General features: G+C 42.6%; 3 protein-coding genes across 4 annotated transcripts; 2 read left to right on the top strand and 1 right to left on the bottom strand.

Annotated features, from left to right (window-relative positions):
- Positions 1-294: 294 nt before the first annotated feature.
- Positions 295-4,747, top strand: LOC125540423 (putative threonine aspartase). The gene is made up of 11 exons (XM_048704042.1): positions 295-559; positions 931-981; positions 1,286-1,406; positions 1,552-1,636; positions 2,095-2,176; positions 2,267-2,396; positions 3,418-3,584; positions 3,758-3,921; positions 4,131-4,251; positions 4,337-4,438; positions 4,528-4,747. The coding sequence occupies exons 1-11, from the start codon at positions 353-355 to the stop codon at positions 4,618-4,620; spliced, it is 1,323 nt and encodes a 440-aa protein (XP_048559999.1). The 5' UTR covers positions 295-352; the 3' UTR covers positions 4,621-4,747.
- An 856-nt stretch (positions 4,748-5,603) lies between these two features.
- LOC125540422 (SART-1 family protein DOT2) lies at positions 5,604-11,210 on the top strand. Of its 2 annotated transcripts, none has more exons than XM_048704041.1 (13): positions 5,604-5,901; positions 6,500-7,096; positions 7,230-7,395; positions 7,483-7,543; positions 7,690-7,803; positions 7,882-7,975; positions 8,047-8,113; positions 8,190-8,249; positions 8,373-8,979; positions 9,090-9,460; positions 9,722-9,942; positions 10,475-10,556; positions 10,742-11,210. In XM_048704041.1, the coding sequence occupies exons 2-13, from the start codon at positions 6,537-6,539 to the stop codon at positions 10,820-10,822; spliced, it is 2,484 nt and encodes an 827-aa protein (XP_048559998.1). In that variant the 5' UTR covers positions 5,604-5,901; positions 6,500-6,536; the 3' UTR covers positions 10,823-11,210. The 2 variants fall into 2 exon arrangements, with proteins under 2 accessions (XP_048559998.1, XP_048559997.1); XM_048704040.1 differs by having other exon boundaries at positions 5,607-5,901; positions 6,495-7,096.
- A 2,188-nt stretch (positions 11,211-13,398) lies between these two features.
- On the bottom strand, positions 13,399-18,033 carry LOC125540421 (4-hydroxy-7-methoxy-3-oxo-3,4-dihydro-2H-1,4-benzoxazin-2-yl glucoside beta-D-glucosidase 1d, chloroplastic). The gene is made up of 12 exons (XM_048704039.1): positions 17,701-18,033; positions 17,461-17,530; positions 17,133-17,191; positions 16,551-16,626; positions 16,336-16,407; positions 16,156-16,243; positions 15,545-15,803; positions 15,108-15,441; positions 14,967-15,001; positions 14,625-14,727; positions 14,167-14,272; positions 13,399-13,949 (listed from the first exon to the last, which is right to left on the bottom strand). Exons 1-12 carry the CDS (start codon positions 17,974-17,976, stop codon positions 13,733-13,735), a joined length of 1,695 nt encoding a protein of 564 aa, XP_048559996.1. The 5' UTR covers positions 17,977-18,033; the 3' UTR covers positions 13,399-13,732.
- Positions 18,034-19,294: the final 1,261 nt, after the last annotated feature.

Here is a 19,294-nt window from a genome sequence, read left to right as displayed (position 1 = left end):
CTCTTGATCAAGGACAAACCAAAAACTATGCAGTAGTATAGTAAGCATACAAGTTGCACAAGAATCTATCAAAATAAACAAAAGCATAATTATAAAAAGTAATTCTGGTATTCGCAAAATTTAGAAAAGAATAGAGTAGAATAAATACTAGCGAGCTAGAGTAATCCTGAAAATTATAGTAATCCTAGAGATAATGACAAATCATCACTGTAATTTTCAGGATTTCCTGTGCATTATTTTACAGTTAAATCATGCTTTCACCTTGCATTTAATACCCCGGCGCAAATTGCCAACTCTGCAGGGGTCCGACTCGTAATTTCCGAAATCTCCTCGCCCTGTCAGGGGCGCAGACATGGCCACCGGCGGCGGCGGGGAGGGCAGCTCGGCCGCGGCGGATGGAGGCGGCGAGGGAGCGGGGGCGGGGTCTGTCCGTGGGCCCGGACGCAGGCTCTTCGTGGCGGTGCACGTGGGCGCGGGCTTCCACGCTCCGGCCAACGAGCGGGCCTACCGCCGGGTCATCAGGCGCGCCTGCCTCGCCGCCGCCGCCGTCCTCCGCGAGGTCCGTTCCTTGAACCCCAGAACTCCCCTCCTCCTCCCGTGCATTCTGTAGCGCGTTGGTTTCGCCGTGCTGCCTGTGTCGCTCGGATTCATCCGTGCTCTCTCGTCAAGCATATGTAGCGTGGGGGATTTTAGGATTTTACCCCTAGATTAGAACAACAATAGAGTCTACTGTGTATGAACCGACGAGCACTACACCACCAGATCAACCCTCAAGAAGTTACAGTGGCCTAATTGCTTTGATGTACTAGATTTTGGAAGGGGCCTGCATTTCCACTGTGGTTACTGATGTGACAATGGCGCACCCGAGAAGCGTCCATGTAGCTCTGCTCTTGTGAATAATAATCCCTAATGCTCCTTGTGTATCTGCAGGGCAGCGGCACAAGTCTTGATGCCGTCGCAGCTGCCATTCGAGTGCTAGAGGTATGCACATATCATTCCCTGTGGACAGATGTAGTGTCTATCTGTACAGTTTGTTTCGTTAACATCTCCGGCAGTATGGGTTGTATGAGTAAAAAATCATCTGGTGTATGCTTAGCTGATTTAGTCCCAATTTATTAATGTCAAAATGGGAAAGTAGTAGCATTACTTGTATAATCAAAGTTTACGACCCTCCTAGATTTAAGCAAGTCTCTGGTGTTTTAGTTCAGGTGCATGATAGCCTTATTGGTACTTGCTTCTTTCAAAAGCTGAATGTAAGTTTTGATTCTCATCCGTGCCTGACTAGGATGACCCCATCACAAACGCTGGCCGAGGTTCAAGTTTGACCGAGAGTGGTCAGGTCGAATGCGATGCGAGTATCATGGATGGAACTACAGGTTCTTACGGAGCTGTTGGAGCTGTGCAAGGTAGTTGTCACAAATTTACTAAAAATTTGATCCTACAGAGTAGAAGCTTAAATGAGAGTACATCAGAGAATTTACTGCTGATATGAATGTTTACAATCAGAGAACCTTAAAGCTCTGACCATACTTTCTGTTTCTTGTAGATCAGGTGTAAAGAACCCCATCCAAGTTGCATTGCACTTGACAAAGGAACAAATGTCAGGTCCTTCACTGCTTGGTCGGATACCCCCCATGTATGTAATCACAAAATTCAAGCTTCTTCTCCACGTTTTCATTACCATAACCTTTTCTTTTTCAGTAGTTTCCTGTCCTTTGTCATTTTCCGCCACATGACCGATTCCGTTGTGTTATCTTCTACTCCCTCCGTTCCTAAATATAAGTCTTTGTAGAGATTTCACTATGGACCACATACGGATGTATGTAGATGCATTTTAGAGTGTAGATTCACTCATTTTGCTCCGTATGTAGTCCGTAGTGAAATCTCTACAAAGACTTATATTTAGGAACGGAGGGAGTAATTTGGAATTAATCCTGGCTCATGCTGAAATAAGTAATGCAAATGACGGCTTATATTCATTGAACATATTAGATATGCATTGAGGAATTGAACCTATCCAAGGATGGCAATCTATCATGCACCTATCCATCCTACCAGTAATCCTGAGTTGCTGAGTTATTCTATCTTTCTTAGGTTTTTGGTCGGCGAGGGAGCATGCCAATGGGCAAAATGTAAAGGGATTGACATAATCGATGCCACATCGGAGGATAATAATGTAAACCATCTTCTGTAGAATTCTTTCATCCAATTCTTCAATCCTAATCGCTGGTAATTTACTATCTCTCTCTCTCTCATTCTCACACAGTGGTTAGTGACTGAGAATGCCAAAGCACAGTGGGTAAAATACAGTGCGTTGCTTGCTAGTGCCAAGGAATCTGTTAATCGCTCCACTGCTTCTGCTTCAGAATCTATTTCAATACAGTTGGACCCATCAGGTTCCTTCCTCTGCTTGTTTATATCTCACTTGTGCTTTCATTGTAACCAAAGATTCTGGCATCCATATGCTTCCTTTGGTTGGTTTATCTTCTGAAACTTGACTGCACTTGTATGATTAGCATTGGTCTTTACATACAAATATTAAAGTTAGAATAGGAAGTTTACCATGAGCTTAAGGATTATACGTATTATTTTAAGCTTTCAATAAGAAGCTGGGCTCAGGCCTATTTTTGAAAGAAAAAAAGTTTACTATTAGCTGTTGCACGATGCTTTGCACCTGTGTACAGAAGATTTAGTTACAATTGTACAGTGTGACCTATTGTACGATGCTTAGTTTAATATGTCTGACATACATATCACCCTATATAGCTATATGTGCCACTGCGACAGCCTCTTATGTTAGAGCTCGATGTTATTTTAGGAGGTATTTCTTCCATTCAGTATCCTGGATGCCATTCTGTCTCAGGCAGTACCCAATATGCTCTCTTAACAATATGATTTTGAGCAAAATTAGAAGATCCACCTGTAACCCAACCATGCTTCAGTTTATTCTTGTATTGATGTTATATTCTGCCGATAGTTTTGCATGCTGCATAGGTAATTTACAAAATGAAAAGAAGGGAGAAAATCTATTCCACGAACAGCACAACGTCCAACATATATCGTCAAATCAATCGATGTTGCACAATGTAGGGCAAGAATAATGATTTGACCAAGTCTCGTTGTGCTTATATTAGATACTCAGATCATTGATTTTTTTGCTTAAACTTCATGCATTTTGGCTTAATATCTTCTGCTGCATGTTATCTTGATTCATCTGTTTAGTTATTTTTGGTCTCCATAAATGGTCATGTAGCTGCTTTTATGTATTTATAGATCTCTTTCCAGAGAATAAATTTCAATTTTCAACACCCAAATATTTGGCTTGTGCTTGTTGTGTGCACTGGTGATTCAACTCTGCTTTTGGCATACAGTATTTGTATTCCACCAGTCCACCTCACCTGTCCCACTTTATTTTAGGAGCTCAAGCTGAGAATTTGAACAATGCAAAAAAGATCAAGAAAGAATTCAGTAGATCAATCATGGAAGATGATCAAGATTGTGTAATGGATACTGTTGGCGCTGTATGTGTTGATGGATATGGAAATGTAGCATCTGGGGCATCTAGTGGTGGCATTGCGCTAAAGGTCATTTGGTCATTTTATTCATCACTCACTTTGAGCAGTTGAGCTCTAGGAGTGTACTTGGAATTGTCGTTCCTTCATATAAGCCCTTTGTTTGTTTCAAAGAAGATCTCTGTTGGGCAAATTAAGCATGATTTTTATGCCTATAGACGCTGATAAGCATGATGTTCTTGCAGGTAGATGGCCGTGTTGGATTAGCTGCTATGTATGGCTCTGGGTGCTGGGCTTCATCCAAAGGACCATTTGGCACACCATTCGTAATTGGGTGTTGTGCAACCGGAGCTGGTGAACACTTAATTAGAGGATTTGCTTCCCGTGAATGTTGTATCTCAGCATCACTGTAGGTTTTTCTTCAATCGACTTCGTCCATATATTACTTGGATTGGAAAATCAGTTATTTGTCTTGTGTTTAAAATGATCATCTCGTACACAAGACCTTTTGCTAACCTCAACGGACTGACGAACATGAAAAACATGTATCTTTTGCATCACATCTATTTTAGAAAAAGAATCAGCATTACATTTGCAACTCAATATGTATCTTTTCAGGTCACAGTCTGGCCCTGCTTCCTCGTGCACCAAAGTTCTGCGCTCGGTGGTGCAGAGCAGCAGCGAGATGTCTCATGACACGGGTGCTGGGCTATTGCTAGTTCAGTCTGACCTTACAAAGGTTATCATCTGCAAAACCATTTCCTTTCCTTCGACTTTGGATGAGCGACCTCCTCCATTCATGGTCTAACAATGCATGTTCGCAGAGAGGGGAATTGCCTCTACTCGAAGCCGTCGAGCTCGTTGCCGCCTACTCATCCCCATCGTTTGGCATCGGGTATTTCGGGAGCAATATGAACAGCCCAAAGGTAGGTATATGTTGTAGTCTCTGCTAAAAACCCGTCTCAACTGATTGATTGTTTGGATCAGTCTTCTCATGCTGGATAATGTTTTGTAGGTTTCAATGCTTAGGGATTCAAGAGCACCATCCGGCTCTGTCCAGCATTTCGCTACCCGTGTGAATTTCGGTGCACCGTCGAGCGAAGGATGACGATCAGCTGCCCCTGTGGTTCCCTTTTTCTTTTCCTGGGAAACTTTTCTGTTGTGTTGAGGGGTGAACAGATTCTGTGTGTGCCATAGATCCAAACTTTGAATATACGTCGTACTCGTAACTGAAATTGTTTGTTTGAACACTCGCAGTGGTCGGTTTATTCAGCGTTGATTGTTGCATGGATTATTAAAAGAACGTTGCACACGTTGATTGTTGCATGGATTATTAAAAGAACGTTGCACAGCGTTGATTGTTGCATGGATTATTAAAAGACCGTTGCACACGTTGATTGTTGCATGGATTATTAAAAGAACGTTGCACAGTGTTGATTGTTGCATGGATTATTAAAAGAACGTTGCACGAAGAATCTTACATAACTCGTTCTAAGTTCGACCAAATTTGTAGAAACCAATTTTATATCTACACTACCAAATCAATACTAGTACTAGATAATACTTCCTCTATCCGGAATTACTTGTCGCATAAATGGATGTAACTATGTCTAGATACATCCATTTTTGCAACAAGTAATTTTGGACGGAGGGGGTATTTGGTTTTGTATATGTTGATAATCTATATGATCAACGCAAGAAATTTAATAAGCCTGGTGAACTTGGTCAAACCTGAACTAGCTCGACTTCGGGACATGATTTGACAGTTTGTCAAACCTGAAATACTTGTCGGAGAAATGGATGAGGGAGTATTTTTTTTTAGAATGCTATAAGTACTTATTTTTTTAATACGGTTTGTCTGAAAAGAAAAAAAAAATCAGGCATTCTCCTGGCTCAATCTTTTTCTTTTTTGAGAATCAGCTCTCCGGGCTCAATCAAATATGATGCAACGTGTTGCGCGGCCCATCTATCGCTGGACTACGGGCCAGCCTGGCCCGATGTCACCAGTTCAACACCGACCGCCATCAGGCCCAAAGAAAGCTCTGCTCTGGGTTACGCCGCCGCTGCTCGCGTGGGTTCGGATTTGGCGGCCGGTGTCTCGTCTCGTTCTCGCGCATCGGCTTCCTCCGCCGCCGCCGCCGCCTCCTCCTCCTCCCGCCGGAGAGCCCGCGCGCCCCGCCCGCAGACCGTGATCTGCCGCAGCCTCCGCCGGCACCGGCGCCCGTCCCGGACGCGACCCCTTTCGCTGGGCCAGGAGGAAGCCCTACCTCGTCCGCGGAGCTGGTGGGCGGTGCGCTCGCTCCCAGCGCGACCCGTAGGTCCCTACCCCGCCGCGCGCCCCTCGGGCTCGGGCGCCGCCCTCTCCTGCGGCCAGCGCCGCCTCCACGAGGTATGGCCTGTGTGCTCTCCACCCCCCTTGCGTGATTCGTGCGGTCCATTAAACCCTAGCTAGGTCTTGCTACGGAGGGTGGGAGGACGGGGCGTTGCCTTGCTTGTGACTGGCTATTAGTCGTGGACCTGACTGTGAGATGTGAACTAGTTGGCTTGCGGACTTGGTGCAGCGGTCTCCCTAAGAGGAATCCATGTCTGGGAATGTGATTGATGTGTGAATAGTTCGTAGTTATGTTGTCCATGGGCTGCATAATCTTGTTGTGTTTGGGTCAATTGGTCCAGTTTTGTGTCAGGTAGAGATATCTATCATTGCAGGTTTGAGTCTAGTGATATAAGTGCATTTGTTTGGAGGACAGAAAAGAACAGAGATGGGCATTTATGTTTCCTCAAATTCTCAAATGGGCTATTTGTTGTTATGAATAGAAACATGTTTAATTAGAGGGGTGGGGCAATGCGACGCATCAAGAAAAACTTAAAACTTCCATTGCAATCAACTGAAGTGCATGCGAATATGCGATACAATGCCACTGAATTTGAGGCAAACATTCCATTTCCCCACTGTTTACTGTGCTCTTAACTGATATTTTCCAGGGCAGGGGGCTGCTGCTTGTTGGTTAATCTTGGACTGTGGTAATGGGGGAGGCTGACGATGCTAGGGATGCGGTGGAAGAGATGGATGTTGATGGTGGCGACAGGCACCGTGGCAAGGACAAGGACAGGAGGGATAGACACAGGAGGGAGGAGAAGGATCACCATGGCAGTGGGAGGAGGGACAAGGAGAAGGAGAAAGATAAGGATGAGAGGAGGAGGGACAAGGATGATACCAAGCATAGGGACAGGGATAGGGAGAGGGAAAGAGATAGGGACAGAGACAGGGATAGCAGCAAGCACAGGGATAGGGATTCAGAGCGTGACCGAGGCCGTGACCGTGATCGCGGGAAGGATCGGGAAAGGGATACAGAGAGGGAGCGGGAAAGAGAAAAGGAACGGAGGGATAGGGACAAGGACAGGAGCCGTAACAGAGATAAGAACAAGGACAAGGAGGATAGGGAACGGGAGAAGTTGAGGGGAAAGGACCGTGGAGAAGACGCAGATTTGCCTAAGGGTGATGAGGGAGACCAGAAGAAGGGAGGTGACCTCCCAGGAGAGCCTGACCAGGCCTCCACATCTGCCCTCCGGGACCGCATTGCGAGGTATGCCCTTGAGTAATTGTTTCTGTTCGATTCACTAGCCTTTTCTTCAGTCATGAATTTGCACACTGTCAATCTCTTAATTTGTTGAACAATTAAGAATACAAATAATTTCTAATTAGGCTATCTGCTTTAGGGCCAAGGAAGAAAGGTTGAAGGATAAAAAGGAAGGAGGAATTCTGGATGATAAAGATGATGCTTCAGAGATACTATCCTGGGTAGGCAAGAGTCGCAAACTTGATGAGAAAAGACAAGCTGAAAAGGAGAAGGCGTTACGTCTTGCACGAGTATTTGAGGAACAGGTGATGATTTAGTGATTTGTTTTGGATATGTTATCCAGCATGACTCCATGTTATTTACTAATAACTTTCATGGTTTAAAATTTTCAGGATGATATGTTAGCAGAAAATAGTGATGACGACTATGATGAGGCTGATAAACTTGGTGGAGGTAATCACCCACAAATCCTGAATTATCAAAGTTTATTTTGTCAACCACTATATTTATTGCTGTAATGAGTTATTTTAGTCGTAGTTTTCTTTCAATGGAAGTCAGGCTAACATGTTTCTTGTTTCCCCCCATTGTTTTGAAAAAAGATCACTTATCTGGAGTGAAGGTTCTTCACGGCCTTGACAAAGTCATAGAAGGTGGAGCAGTTGTCATGACTCTCAAAGATCAGAGTATTCTGGCTGATGGGGATATCAATGAAGGTAATGTGTTGTTGTTTTACTTGTTATTACTTGTTCCCTCTGACCTTTTCTGACTTATGTAAAAATTAAAATTTATAGAGGCTGATATGCTTGAGAACATTGAGATTGGTGAGCAGAAGCAAAGAAACGAAGCTTACAAGGCTGCGCAGAAGAAAGGAACATATGATGACAAGTAAGTTCACTAGTTGTGTTTCTTTGATGAATTTTCTCATCATAATCCTTGTTTCTTGAATATGTTGGTAGGTTCAATGATGACCCGATGTCAAAGAAACCTATGCTCTCACATTATGATGACCCAATGGAAGATGAGGTAAACATGCTGTTCTGCTTCAATTGGTAGATACTCTATTGATATTTCTTTAATCTTTTGGCCTTTCACTTGACAGGGAGTGACACTTGATGAAGGTGGGCGCTTCACTGGTGAAGCAGAGAAGAAGTTGGAAGAGGTAATTTATATTTTCCCTAGTAATTCTGATATGCTATTGGTACTGTAGTTTTCTACGAAAACCTGGAAATGCCAAAGCCGGAGCTCTGGATAGATTTACTAATTTACATTTTCCTGTTGACAGCTCCGCAAAAGGATTGAAGGTGGCTCTGTTCTGAAAAAGACAGAAGACCTTACTTCCGCAGCAAAGATGGCATCAGATTACTATACCGCTGATGAAATGCTGCAGTTTAAGAAACCAAAGAAAAAGAAATCCCATAGGAAGAAAGAAAAGCTAGATCTGGATGCACTTGAAGCAGAAGCAATTGCTTCTGGATTGGGAGCAGCTGATCTTGGGTCCAGGAATAATGGTAAACGACAGTCTGCTAGGGAGGTAGAGCAAAAGGCTGATGCTGAAAAGAGAAGCAATGCATACCAAGTAGCCATTACAAAGGCTGAAGAGGCATCCAAAGCATTGCGTCAGGAGAAAATGCCCAGTAAACCGGCTGAAGAGGAAGAACTTGTTTTTGGTGACGATTATGAAGATCTGCAGAAATCTCTGGAGCAAGCAAGGAAGCTATCTCTAAGGAAGCAGGAAGAGGCTGCAGGTTCTGGTCCTCTGTCTGTAGCAGAAATGGCTGCTGCAAACAAGGGACAAGGAGATGTAGATGCTGCAGAGGGAGATGCACAACAGAATAAGGTTGTTATCACTGAGATGGAAGAGTTTGTGTGGGGTCTGCAATTGAATGAAGGTAACCTACTTGAAGTATTTTCTGATAAATTTGTAACAATTGTACAGAGCTGACTAATGAATCAATTGTATTGAGTATTGATATTGACTGCTGCTATTATCTTGTTGCAGAAACACGCAAGCCAGAAGCAGAAGATGTGTTTATGGATGAAGACGATGATGATATGCCTTCAGGTACTACAGCAAAAGATGACACAAGCAGATTGGGAGTGATCAAAGAGGAAGCTGTCATTGAAGACCCAAAAAAGGATGTAGAGGAGCAAGAAGTCACACCGGATGAGGTTGTGCATGAAGCTGCAGTTGGCAAGGGTTTGGGTGGAGCTTTGAAGTTTCTAAAGGAGCGAGGGACCCTCAATGAGGGCACAAATTGGGGAGGCAGAACCACGGACAAGAAGAAAAGCAAGCTTGTTGGTATTGAGGAAGAGGCTCAGGACGGGAAAAAAGAGATCCGCATAGAAAGAATGGATGAATTCGGTCGAGTGGTAAGTAATCATCTTGCATGCTGTCCTACCCACCCTCATACTCGGGTCTCCTTTCTATGAAATCTTATAGTACTGAGGTGCATCTTGGTGTGGTAGCTATGATTTATGCAGCATTGGTTATCATTTTTTATCATAGCATACCACTTGATATACGCATTTTTGACACCATCTTTTTCCATGTGTATTTGTTTAGCCTTTCGAAGAACATGTGCCACAAAACAATGATATGCTATTTACCATAACTTTGTGTTTTTCCTCCAGATGACACCTAAGGAGGCATTTAGGGATCTTTCGCACAAATTCCATGGCAAGGGACCAGGTAAAATGAAGCTGGAAAAACGGCAGAAGAAGTACCAGGATGATATGAAAGCTAAGCAAATGAAATCTTCTGACACGCCTTTGATGTCCGCGGAAAAGATGAGAGACGCTCAAGCTCGTGGCCAAACACCATACCTTGTTTTAAGTGGCAATGCAAAATCAGGGTATGTTCATGCTTCTAATTCGAATAGTCCATGTTTGTTGGTCCTGTTGATGCTACTATGCTTTCTTAGTCTTAACAAAACTTTCTTTCGTTTGGTTTACTTATTATAAATCATGACTCATGAGTACAGGTAATTAATGTATATTAATGATTATAATCTAGGATATCTACTCTCTAGTGAGTTTGGGGTGCTATGCGACTTCCTGATCCAGACCTTTGGATAAGGTTTGGGTGATTTAGATTTAGTAGAGATTATAAGGGCTCGAGGGCCATACTGATGATTTTTGTTTTGCTACTCTGATTGAGATCTGAATAACTGAATATGTTAAAGATTCCCAAACGACTCTAATGTCAACTACATATCGATCATCTCATAAAATGTCTCGTCTGAATATTGCAAATGCTATCTGAAATGCGTTGGTCCTGCTTGAATGGAAGTGGCTAACTAACCTGCAATGTCCTCCTAGTTTTCTGTCTTCCTGCAAGTTCCTTTCTTGCCGAGGTTGTTGATCAAATTCTTGTTTGTGATGTAGCCCGACAGGCGATGCTAGTGGCTTTGCCAGCGTGGAGAAGGCGCATCCCGGGAGTCTGACGCCCATGCTCGGCGACAAAAAGGTAGGTTGGCATATGATGTTACCGCTCCTGTTCTGTACTCCGATCCAAACTAAGTGGCAGTAGCTTAGACCAAATTTGAACTACAGTTATTTTGGATCAGAGGGAATAGCATTTACTGAATTGGGCATTTAGTGTTTTGCCATATCCAGATGTACGTACTTGTTACTGACCTAATTCTTAATCAGGTGGAGCACTTTCTGGGCATCAAACGAAGCGCCCAGTTCGGAGGCATGCCGCCTCTGCCGCCAAAGAAGCCTAAGAACTGAGGTTGCAGCGGAGTGGAGTGAACAGGAACCAGCGGCAGCTCTATAGCGAGTATGCAATCTTGGAGCAGATTATGAGTCACCGACATGGACGGAAGGCGCCAAACGCCTGCCACATGCAGGAGCACCCTTCCTCAGATGCGCTGAAATGTACTAATAACCTGTAAATTTGCACCCTAAACCGATTGTTTTGATGGTGACACACACAGAGATGGTGTAACTTGTAACGCAACGATGTTTCTATCCATGCACGCTCTAAAAGTTGCAGAGAGAAGCATGCTTGCTAACCTTTATGTGGAAAGTGATGCAAGTTGTAGCTACGCACTCCTCTGTTCTTAGGATTTCTTTTCCATGACAAACATTACAATAGCATGCTTAATGTTTTTTTTGACGGTGCTATGGCTGTCAGTTGGTGTGGAGCGGGTTTTGCGCTGCGTGGGCCATCTCCGTGTCTCGTTTCCTGGCTGAAATCCCTAGCTGCCTTCCCTTCTCGGCTTCTCCAGTAGTGGGTGAACTAAAGTCATGTCCACCCATCAACACTTACTCCCTTCTTTGCCGGGCGTCGCATCCTTGCCTCTGCCCCCGGTGTAGGGATCCAACGGTTGTCTTTCTCCTTTTTTTCTTTCTAATCTAATCATCTTCCCCCCTGATTTTAAGGGGATGGGCCCGGGCCTTATTTTGTTCCAATCAGATCAAGCCACGTATGCGGGAGCACGGATGGACACACGAGAAGGGAGCATGCAAGTCTTGTCCCCGGTGTAGGATGCCTCCCCACAGGCTCATTAATTCATGTTCTCTTTCCTCAACTCACCAATAGCTAGTGCTAACGACCAGCATAGCTCGAGCGGGTTGTGGTGGGAAAGACGGAATGCTAGAACCGTCCCCATAAAGACCGTCATGGTCCTCACTGATGATTGATCAATAGTCACACTGAGACGACAAGTCTGATGGCTGATTTGAAACTCCCAAACCGCCTAGCACCTCCATAGAAGCTCCCAAAACGAGTCCCATCTTTCTTGTGATTTGAGGATTGGATTTCAGAAGCGGTCAATATTTGCAAGCATTGCCTTTTTTTAGGGAGCAACCAGAATGTCGCTAGAAAAAAAGGAACAACACTTATATATGTACTGCAAGCTTGACGCATACCTATAGGGTCAGGTTAAATCGAATGTTGGTGCAGTATTTGATGCTTCTCCAAGGCTTAGTGAGTGGTATACTGCGTGAGGCACTGGCCAAATGATTGTGGCAGGAACAATAAGAAAACCGATTGGTGCCAAGATGTTCTTATGACAGACGCCATCGTGCTCCACCCCGGGCTCTCTCCCGCTTTCGCTGCTGGATGCAATAGAGTGGTCATCAATTCAGATAACTTTGAATCTATAAATACGATGAAGGAGGGGGCAGATTGGCAGAAGCAGCAACAACGATCTTTGATGATTGCCATCGTTTAGCTTGTGAAATCACTTCCAGTCCTTTGAACAATGCTCTACGTACGAAACCTAATAATTTCGCCATGAGAATGGCTAGGGGGTCAGTTAGCTCTCAGTGGACCCCCCTAGCGCTTAATGACGTAACTCTTATCGCAAGTTAATAATAAGGGGTTTTAATGTCAAAACAGAAAATATGATGCCATCTCGGAGCTCGACACTTAAGATCTTAGATTTGCTCTATGAAAGAATTGCGTCGTCAAACAGAACATCCTGATTTTTAATTGAAAACTCCCTTTTTATATGTTATTGATAATATGGATTCTATGTCCTAGACTACACTATTAATTACTATGATGCCTGCCCAGACCACTGCACTCAAGATGTCGATTTTGCTCTATCAAAGAATTATGTAGTTGAAGTATAGAACAACCTAATTATTCACATTTTAGCGGAACTATCAAGAGAGATGTAATCAATTATATCATATTTCCATTTTAAATACACAACGGCAAATAGCCCTTTCTTCTCTTTTTCAGGCTGCCCATCATGAAAATTGATTTATTGATGGGTGAGCCATCGAGTGCAGAATGAAACAACAAACATACAGAGTTTTCGCTTGACATTTGCTTATGTCCCTTGGAATTACAAGCATTCGCTCTAAATATTCTCCCCAAAGAGCCTTCTAAAATAAGGCATTAGTGACTCAAGATCACCTTGTACATAGTGATGTTTTGGGAGAAGGTAATAGTGTAAACTCCACTAAATTTCATAGGGAGAAGCGGATGGGGGTGGTTCATCACCAATCTAGGGACCCTCCCAAAATCTAGTGATTTCCCATTATGTACTTCTTTTCTGCAGAAGTAGTAGAAAAGCTCTTTGATTGCCAGCATGAGAAAGGGTTTGTTTGCTAAGATATTTTTTATGCAGCATATTCTGCCAAACTCCTTTCTCATTTTCTAGATTCCAAATCCATTTCAGCATTTCCCTAAGAGGGCAACATTCTAATCTTTACAAATACATGCTATCATTAAAATAGATTTATGGATGGCTGAGTTGTTGAGGGTAGAATCCAACAGTAAACACACATAGTTTTTCCCTTGAGATTCCCCTTAAATATACCGGCCATGCATCGTCCATACTAATTCAACATAATAAAAAACAGGCATGAAGCCCCACTTTATAGATAAGTCGGCGAGTTCCACAAATACATAGTTATCGAATACGAAGGTTCACCAAGCAAAAAGGAAATAATTTGGGCTGGGCTGCAACACAGGTAAGCCCAACATAAAGAAAACAAACCAGAAGCCAGAGCGGGATGTTGAAGAGCTACACCCTCTGGAGTCAATGCTACTAATTCAACATCACCGGTAGTAAATGGCCACATTCCTTCATTTTATTGCATCCATTGGATTACTTATTCTTCAAACTGCATACCATGCATTGAGCATTGGATTATTTATTTGAACATAACATTGCTTCTCCGTCACACGGGAGCTTGCCCAGTTGGCTTGGTAGTACCAAGCAAGTGTTTTGGGACGGCGTTGAACTTGGCGAACCACTTGGCTGACTTCTTGAGCTTGCGCTTGAAGCCGTCATTTTTGTCAATGTAGACGAGGCCGAAACGTGAGCTGTAGCCGCTGCCCCACTCGAAGTTGTCAATCAAACCCCAGGTGAAGTGGCCCCGTACGTCTGCGCCTTGGCTGAAGGCACGAATATATGAAAGAGCTTAGCTTGAATTCAACCATGTGTGTATGTATACATATACATATGCATGCATGGTAAGGTACAAACATTAGTAGTACCACTGAGCGAGTAATCAATGTATTGTTAGTGTATGTGTGTGTATGTTTGTATTTATATATGTAGGCAAAGTGCAAAGTAATTAGTAAAAGGTAGGATTTTAGAGTGGGTAGTTACTCTATTGCGTCCTTGACTGCTGAGATGTGGCGCTGGAGGTAGTCTAGCCTTTTCCAGTCATCCAACGGATCTGGCATGGTTTCGTCGCCGTCCACGTCAGCGATTCCTGCACACACAAGTTAAATCCATCACACTTCACTAAAAAAACCTCTCACAAACCATCATCATGTCCATCGATAGGGAACTAGTACCACTCGACCACAAAGATTGTTTAAAGAATAGTGTGTATCAGTCTTGAGGATCATGGAAATTTAACTAGTTACTTTTGATGTCAGATTTTCAAACTTTTTATTAACTGAAAACTACCTAATTAATCAACCCCTTGACAAAAGGCCCACACGATGAGAACTGAAAAGATAATTGCTGCAAGTTAACTAAAGTTCGATATGAACCGATGATTGATCATTGGAGTACTACAAAATCCAATGCTATATATACACGTACATATCACTACTTACCGTTCTCAGTGATGAAGATGGGTGGGTTTCCGTATTTCTCCTTCATGATCAGAAGGAGGTCCGTTAGGCCTTTTGGGTACATGTAAATCCAATAAGTCCCAGTCTGCAAATGAATGTCCAAACTTTGAATTAACAAAGAGAAAAAACTTCAGATTTGTTTAAGCTTTATTGCAGAAACAAAGCATTGTCATGTCTATGCCACTTAACCTTTTTTGTTCAAAATTTTAACTAAAGTACTGGCTGACTAGTTCTACCATAAGATTTTGGTTAAAATAATCTACATTATCACTATCATCATATATGTTGTATGCAAAATCAATCAAGTAGTAGGAAGATACATACTATAGGACCGATGTCATTCCCGTCACTCCCTGTAGCTGCTCGAAGAGAAGAAAAAAGGCACATGATTAGTATGAGAACATCAAATTTCTCAAAGGATCTGTAAAGTAGTACTAAGGTTTGTCCTCAACCATATTTTCTTACTTTCTGAACTGGCGTAAGCGTCGTCGGTGTTCAGCTTTGGCGTAACGTCCGGTGAAATGTCAACATGCTTGGAGAACCTGGAGGTGTAATAATTGAGCCCCATGATGTCACATGACGAGGCTAGCTTCTCTTGCTCCTCCTTAGTGAACACGGGTAGCCGATCTCCGATCAGTGATCTCATGGAGAAGGGGTAGTCACCACGAACCACTGGCTCCAGGAACCATCCGAGGTTGTAGTCGATGGATCTTTCCCGGGCCTGATCGTCGAGGAAGGAGTCTTGGTATGGCTCGTAACCCATTACGTCAAAAGCCATCCCTATTTTGGAATCTCCATGCTGCAGTTGGTTCGTCAATATAAATAAATTAAATATACAAATGCATACCACTAGTTGTTACTTGTTTCCTAGACAATGTATATCTCTCTCTTTGTTTATGTACCATGTTGTAATGCGTTCGGAACATCTCAACAGCCTCAGCGTGAGCTAAGAGGATGTGGTGACCAGCAGTGTATGGCTCTCTGAGCGAGTCTCCTTCTGGGACGGCACAATCCATCCCCGGCGAGCACCTCCCAGGAGCATGAATCCCCTCTCCATAGGAGAAACAACAATACGTATGTGGCTCGTTAAAGGTGAACCAGTTCTTCACCCTGTCGCCGAAGCTCTCAAAGCACACCTTGGCGAATTGTTTGTAATCATCTCTGGAAGAAAATCAAACCCGAAGGATGTTCAACAATATTGTTTTTTAGCTTAACAATAAGTAGTTATGTTAGTTTACTGATGCATCATCCAATGACAATACAACATTGTTTGTGATCTGAAAAGAAACGTTTTTTAAATCATGGTCCACGAATGGCCTTCCTCTAATAGTTATATATGAAACGCGAAACCAAATCGTGTATAAGCAAAATCATTTATAAAGTAATCTTGTTCAAATCAAATTTAACAATATTATAGTTTGTAGCTTTTATACACATCGTGATTGCAATTACTGTTCTTTCTTTAGAACCATCTTCTTACAGATGAATTTTCTTTTGTTTGCTGCATACTTACACAATCTGCAGATCTAAGAAGCCGCCGTACTTGTCTTCCAGTGCTTGAGGGGTGTCCCAGTGCCAAATTGTAACATATGGCACTATGTCTGAGTTTGAAAAAACAAATAATTATTTGTGCAAGCCCTTGCGAGTCTGACTCATTAAGCACTAATCAAACCAAGAAGAAAAGGGTTTTCACCGTGACTTATCAGTGAGTTGATCAGGTTATTGTAGTAGTCGATGCCTGCCTGGTTTACTTCCCCCGTCCCATCTGAAAGCCGTGATAAACATGTGATGAAATTAGGACCCCAATATTATAACAATTCTTATCAGTTGCGTCTAATTTGTACGTGACATCTATATTGTTCGTAACTTATTCACCGTACAAAACATATATGGTTATTTTGTATTTACTTGGCAGTATTCTCGACCAAGAGATGGAGAACCTATACACTTTCATGCCCATGTCCTTCAGCGCTTTGACATCCTCCTGCCAGTCATAAATGATGACATGAATAATGATGACAAAATATTATCATGCATATTTTAATTAGAAGTGCATATTCAAAATGGTCTTTCCAAACAAAAAAAATGCAACGACATGAAATCAATCATCTCATAACATTTCTTACATGTAAAGAGCTAACTCGCATATGTAACCAATATATTAGCTTGTTACCCAAAACTCATGCATGTCCCAAAAATATGAAAGGACCACTCGCACCTTTTTCGACCAGCTTCCCAATTTTTGATTTTGGTATAATCATGGCCAGAAAACACAATTCATGTGGTAGAAAATAATTAATGTTCTTATTAACAATATTTTAATATATCCAGTTGTGATTTCCTTTGTATTTTCTTTTTTCTAATATCTCGTTTCTGTGATAAAATTGTTGAAAATTTTCCTGTTCCCTTAGCATGATTATTGTAGTTGTGCCTTGGATATTCCCACGGATGAGTTATGCGGTGCATATGACAGAGCATCCCAGTACTTACTTCATACAGATGGTAGGAGTCTGCTGCAACGTCCCCATTGGTCCTGTCCGATATGCGCTCTGTTCATAAATATACACATGAAATTAAGGAGAAGGACGCAGGAAAGAATAATACCATATGTTTATAACACTGAAAAGTAGATCTTGTTGTTGCTATATACTCCTTCCGTTCCGAATTACTCGTCGCAGAAATGGATGTATCTAGATGTATTTTAGTTTTAGATACATCCATTTCCGCGACGAGTAATTTGGAACAGAGGGAGTACATCATATATATCAACTTATGTTACATAGATAGAACAAAAATTGAGGCTGTGGGTATATGTTACCAGGATATTTGTGGCAGAAGTGGTCCCAAGTGCTTGGCCCCTTGCCATCTTCATCCCAAGCACCTTCAATCTACATGGATGACGACATATATAACATTTTGTGCAATCGAACAAACCATTAAACATGCATTTTGACATCATGCTTTCCCTTAGGTATTAGTTATCATTGAAACAGTTGGCACCATTATTTCTTTAAAATTAACAGATATACATTTGTGCTAGAAAGAAAACAATCAATACCTGGTACGCTGAAGTGGAGGCACCAAAGAGGAAGTCCTTGTCGAACCAGTCCCTTTTAGGGATTTGCCAGGGCTTGAGCTTAGTGAACACAGGCCCAATGGGCTCTGCTGGCTTTGACGGTGTGCCTGCCCTGACGGTGAGGTTACAGAACCTTCCCTTGCTCTTCTGTGATGAAGCAGCAGACCGGAGCCATAGGTTCTCACTGTTGCGTCCTGCACGGCTTCTAAGGCTAAGGTGGGTGGTGGGATTCAGGGTAGCGGCAGCAAGTAGAGCCATCTCTTGCTAGCGGCTGGCTGAAGTGTTGTGAGCAGCTTGAGGAGTGAGTTCCCTTGCAGGCTTATGCATCTATTTATAGATGCGGATGGAGAATCTGTCAAGTGGGGGTGGTGGTGGGATGAGAATGAAGCTGCGGCTGGAACCCTAGCTAAGACACAAGGCAATTGGCTAACCTGGTGGGAGCTCTTTGTAACTTACCACTGTGCATTCCAGCAGCTCACCCCAAAACAAGTATGGCAGAGGAGCGTATCCCTCTGGGTCAAATGTAACAAAAAAAATGTGTTTTTTAAATAAATTAAAGAGAACATTGAAAAGTTGTACTTGTAGACATGTAGACATTCGAATGGCACACATATATATTTGAACACACTAAGTTAAAAAGAAATGGCCAAACTGGGCTCTTTAAATACCAATCTCTCTACCCTAATTGACATGTTGAAACTCTTCTTATCTTAAGCTAATTAACAGTAGTTTCAAATTTTTACCCCCTACGTTGTGCATGTAATATATTCGGAAATTGATTGCGGGGTATCGACAAACAATTTTCTACACACATGTTGGGGCAGCTGCCTTATGTTAGGCATTGCGGCTTATCAGGAAGGGCATGGTTTTTAATAATAAATGTGTTTCATCTCCTTTGCAGGTTATTCATGCATGTAAGAGATGGCTCTGTACATGATCTATCCCACAGAGGCTAGAGGACAGATATATTTTTATGATGACGCCTACCCGGCTGGAGCATACGGCCAGGGAGGTTTCTCCATTCATGGATGGTGAAGTAATCTTCGGATAGGATCTACCCCATCTTATGCTGGACTTTTTATTATTGTTGTAGAACAATATTTTATTTTTGATTGTGTTGGTTGTGCGCATCGTGCTATGCTGAAGATGGGCTTCCTTTTTAATGTGGTTGTATTACCTCGATAAGTCAATTGAATGAAATGTCCTTTATTGAAAAAAAGCTAATTAACGGTAGAAAAAAGGCATGACTTGACTCTGCCTCCTATAGAAAGTAAAAAGTATACATGTTCAGCTGGGAAACCATCTCTACATGCAAGTGTTAGAGCAAAGCTGTCCCTCGACATATATCTTGCAAGTACTCAAGTAATATAAGATTTCATAAACTTATTTTTTCATAACTTTACCGAAAAAGAGTTTCCCCCGCTTTGTATTCCAAAGCAACCAGCCAACATAGATACATCTCGACACTGGGGCGAGCAGCACAACAAGCCCAAAGACAAAAAAGAAGAAGAAACATAATGCCAACAACGGCAGCTCGACAAAGCGCGGAAGGCCTGCCATCGCTGCGCCCTCTGGA

Source organism: Triticum urartu, chromosome 2, assembly GCF_003073215.2.
Source record: "Triticum urartu cultivar G1812 chromosome 2, Tu2.1, whole genome shotgun sequence".
Taxonomy (NCBI): Eukaryota; Viridiplantae; Streptophyta; class Magnoliopsida; order Poales; family Poaceae; genus Triticum; species Triticum urartu.
Note: the sequence above shows the minus strand (reverse complement) of the source record. Positions and strands in the feature narration are given on the sequence as shown.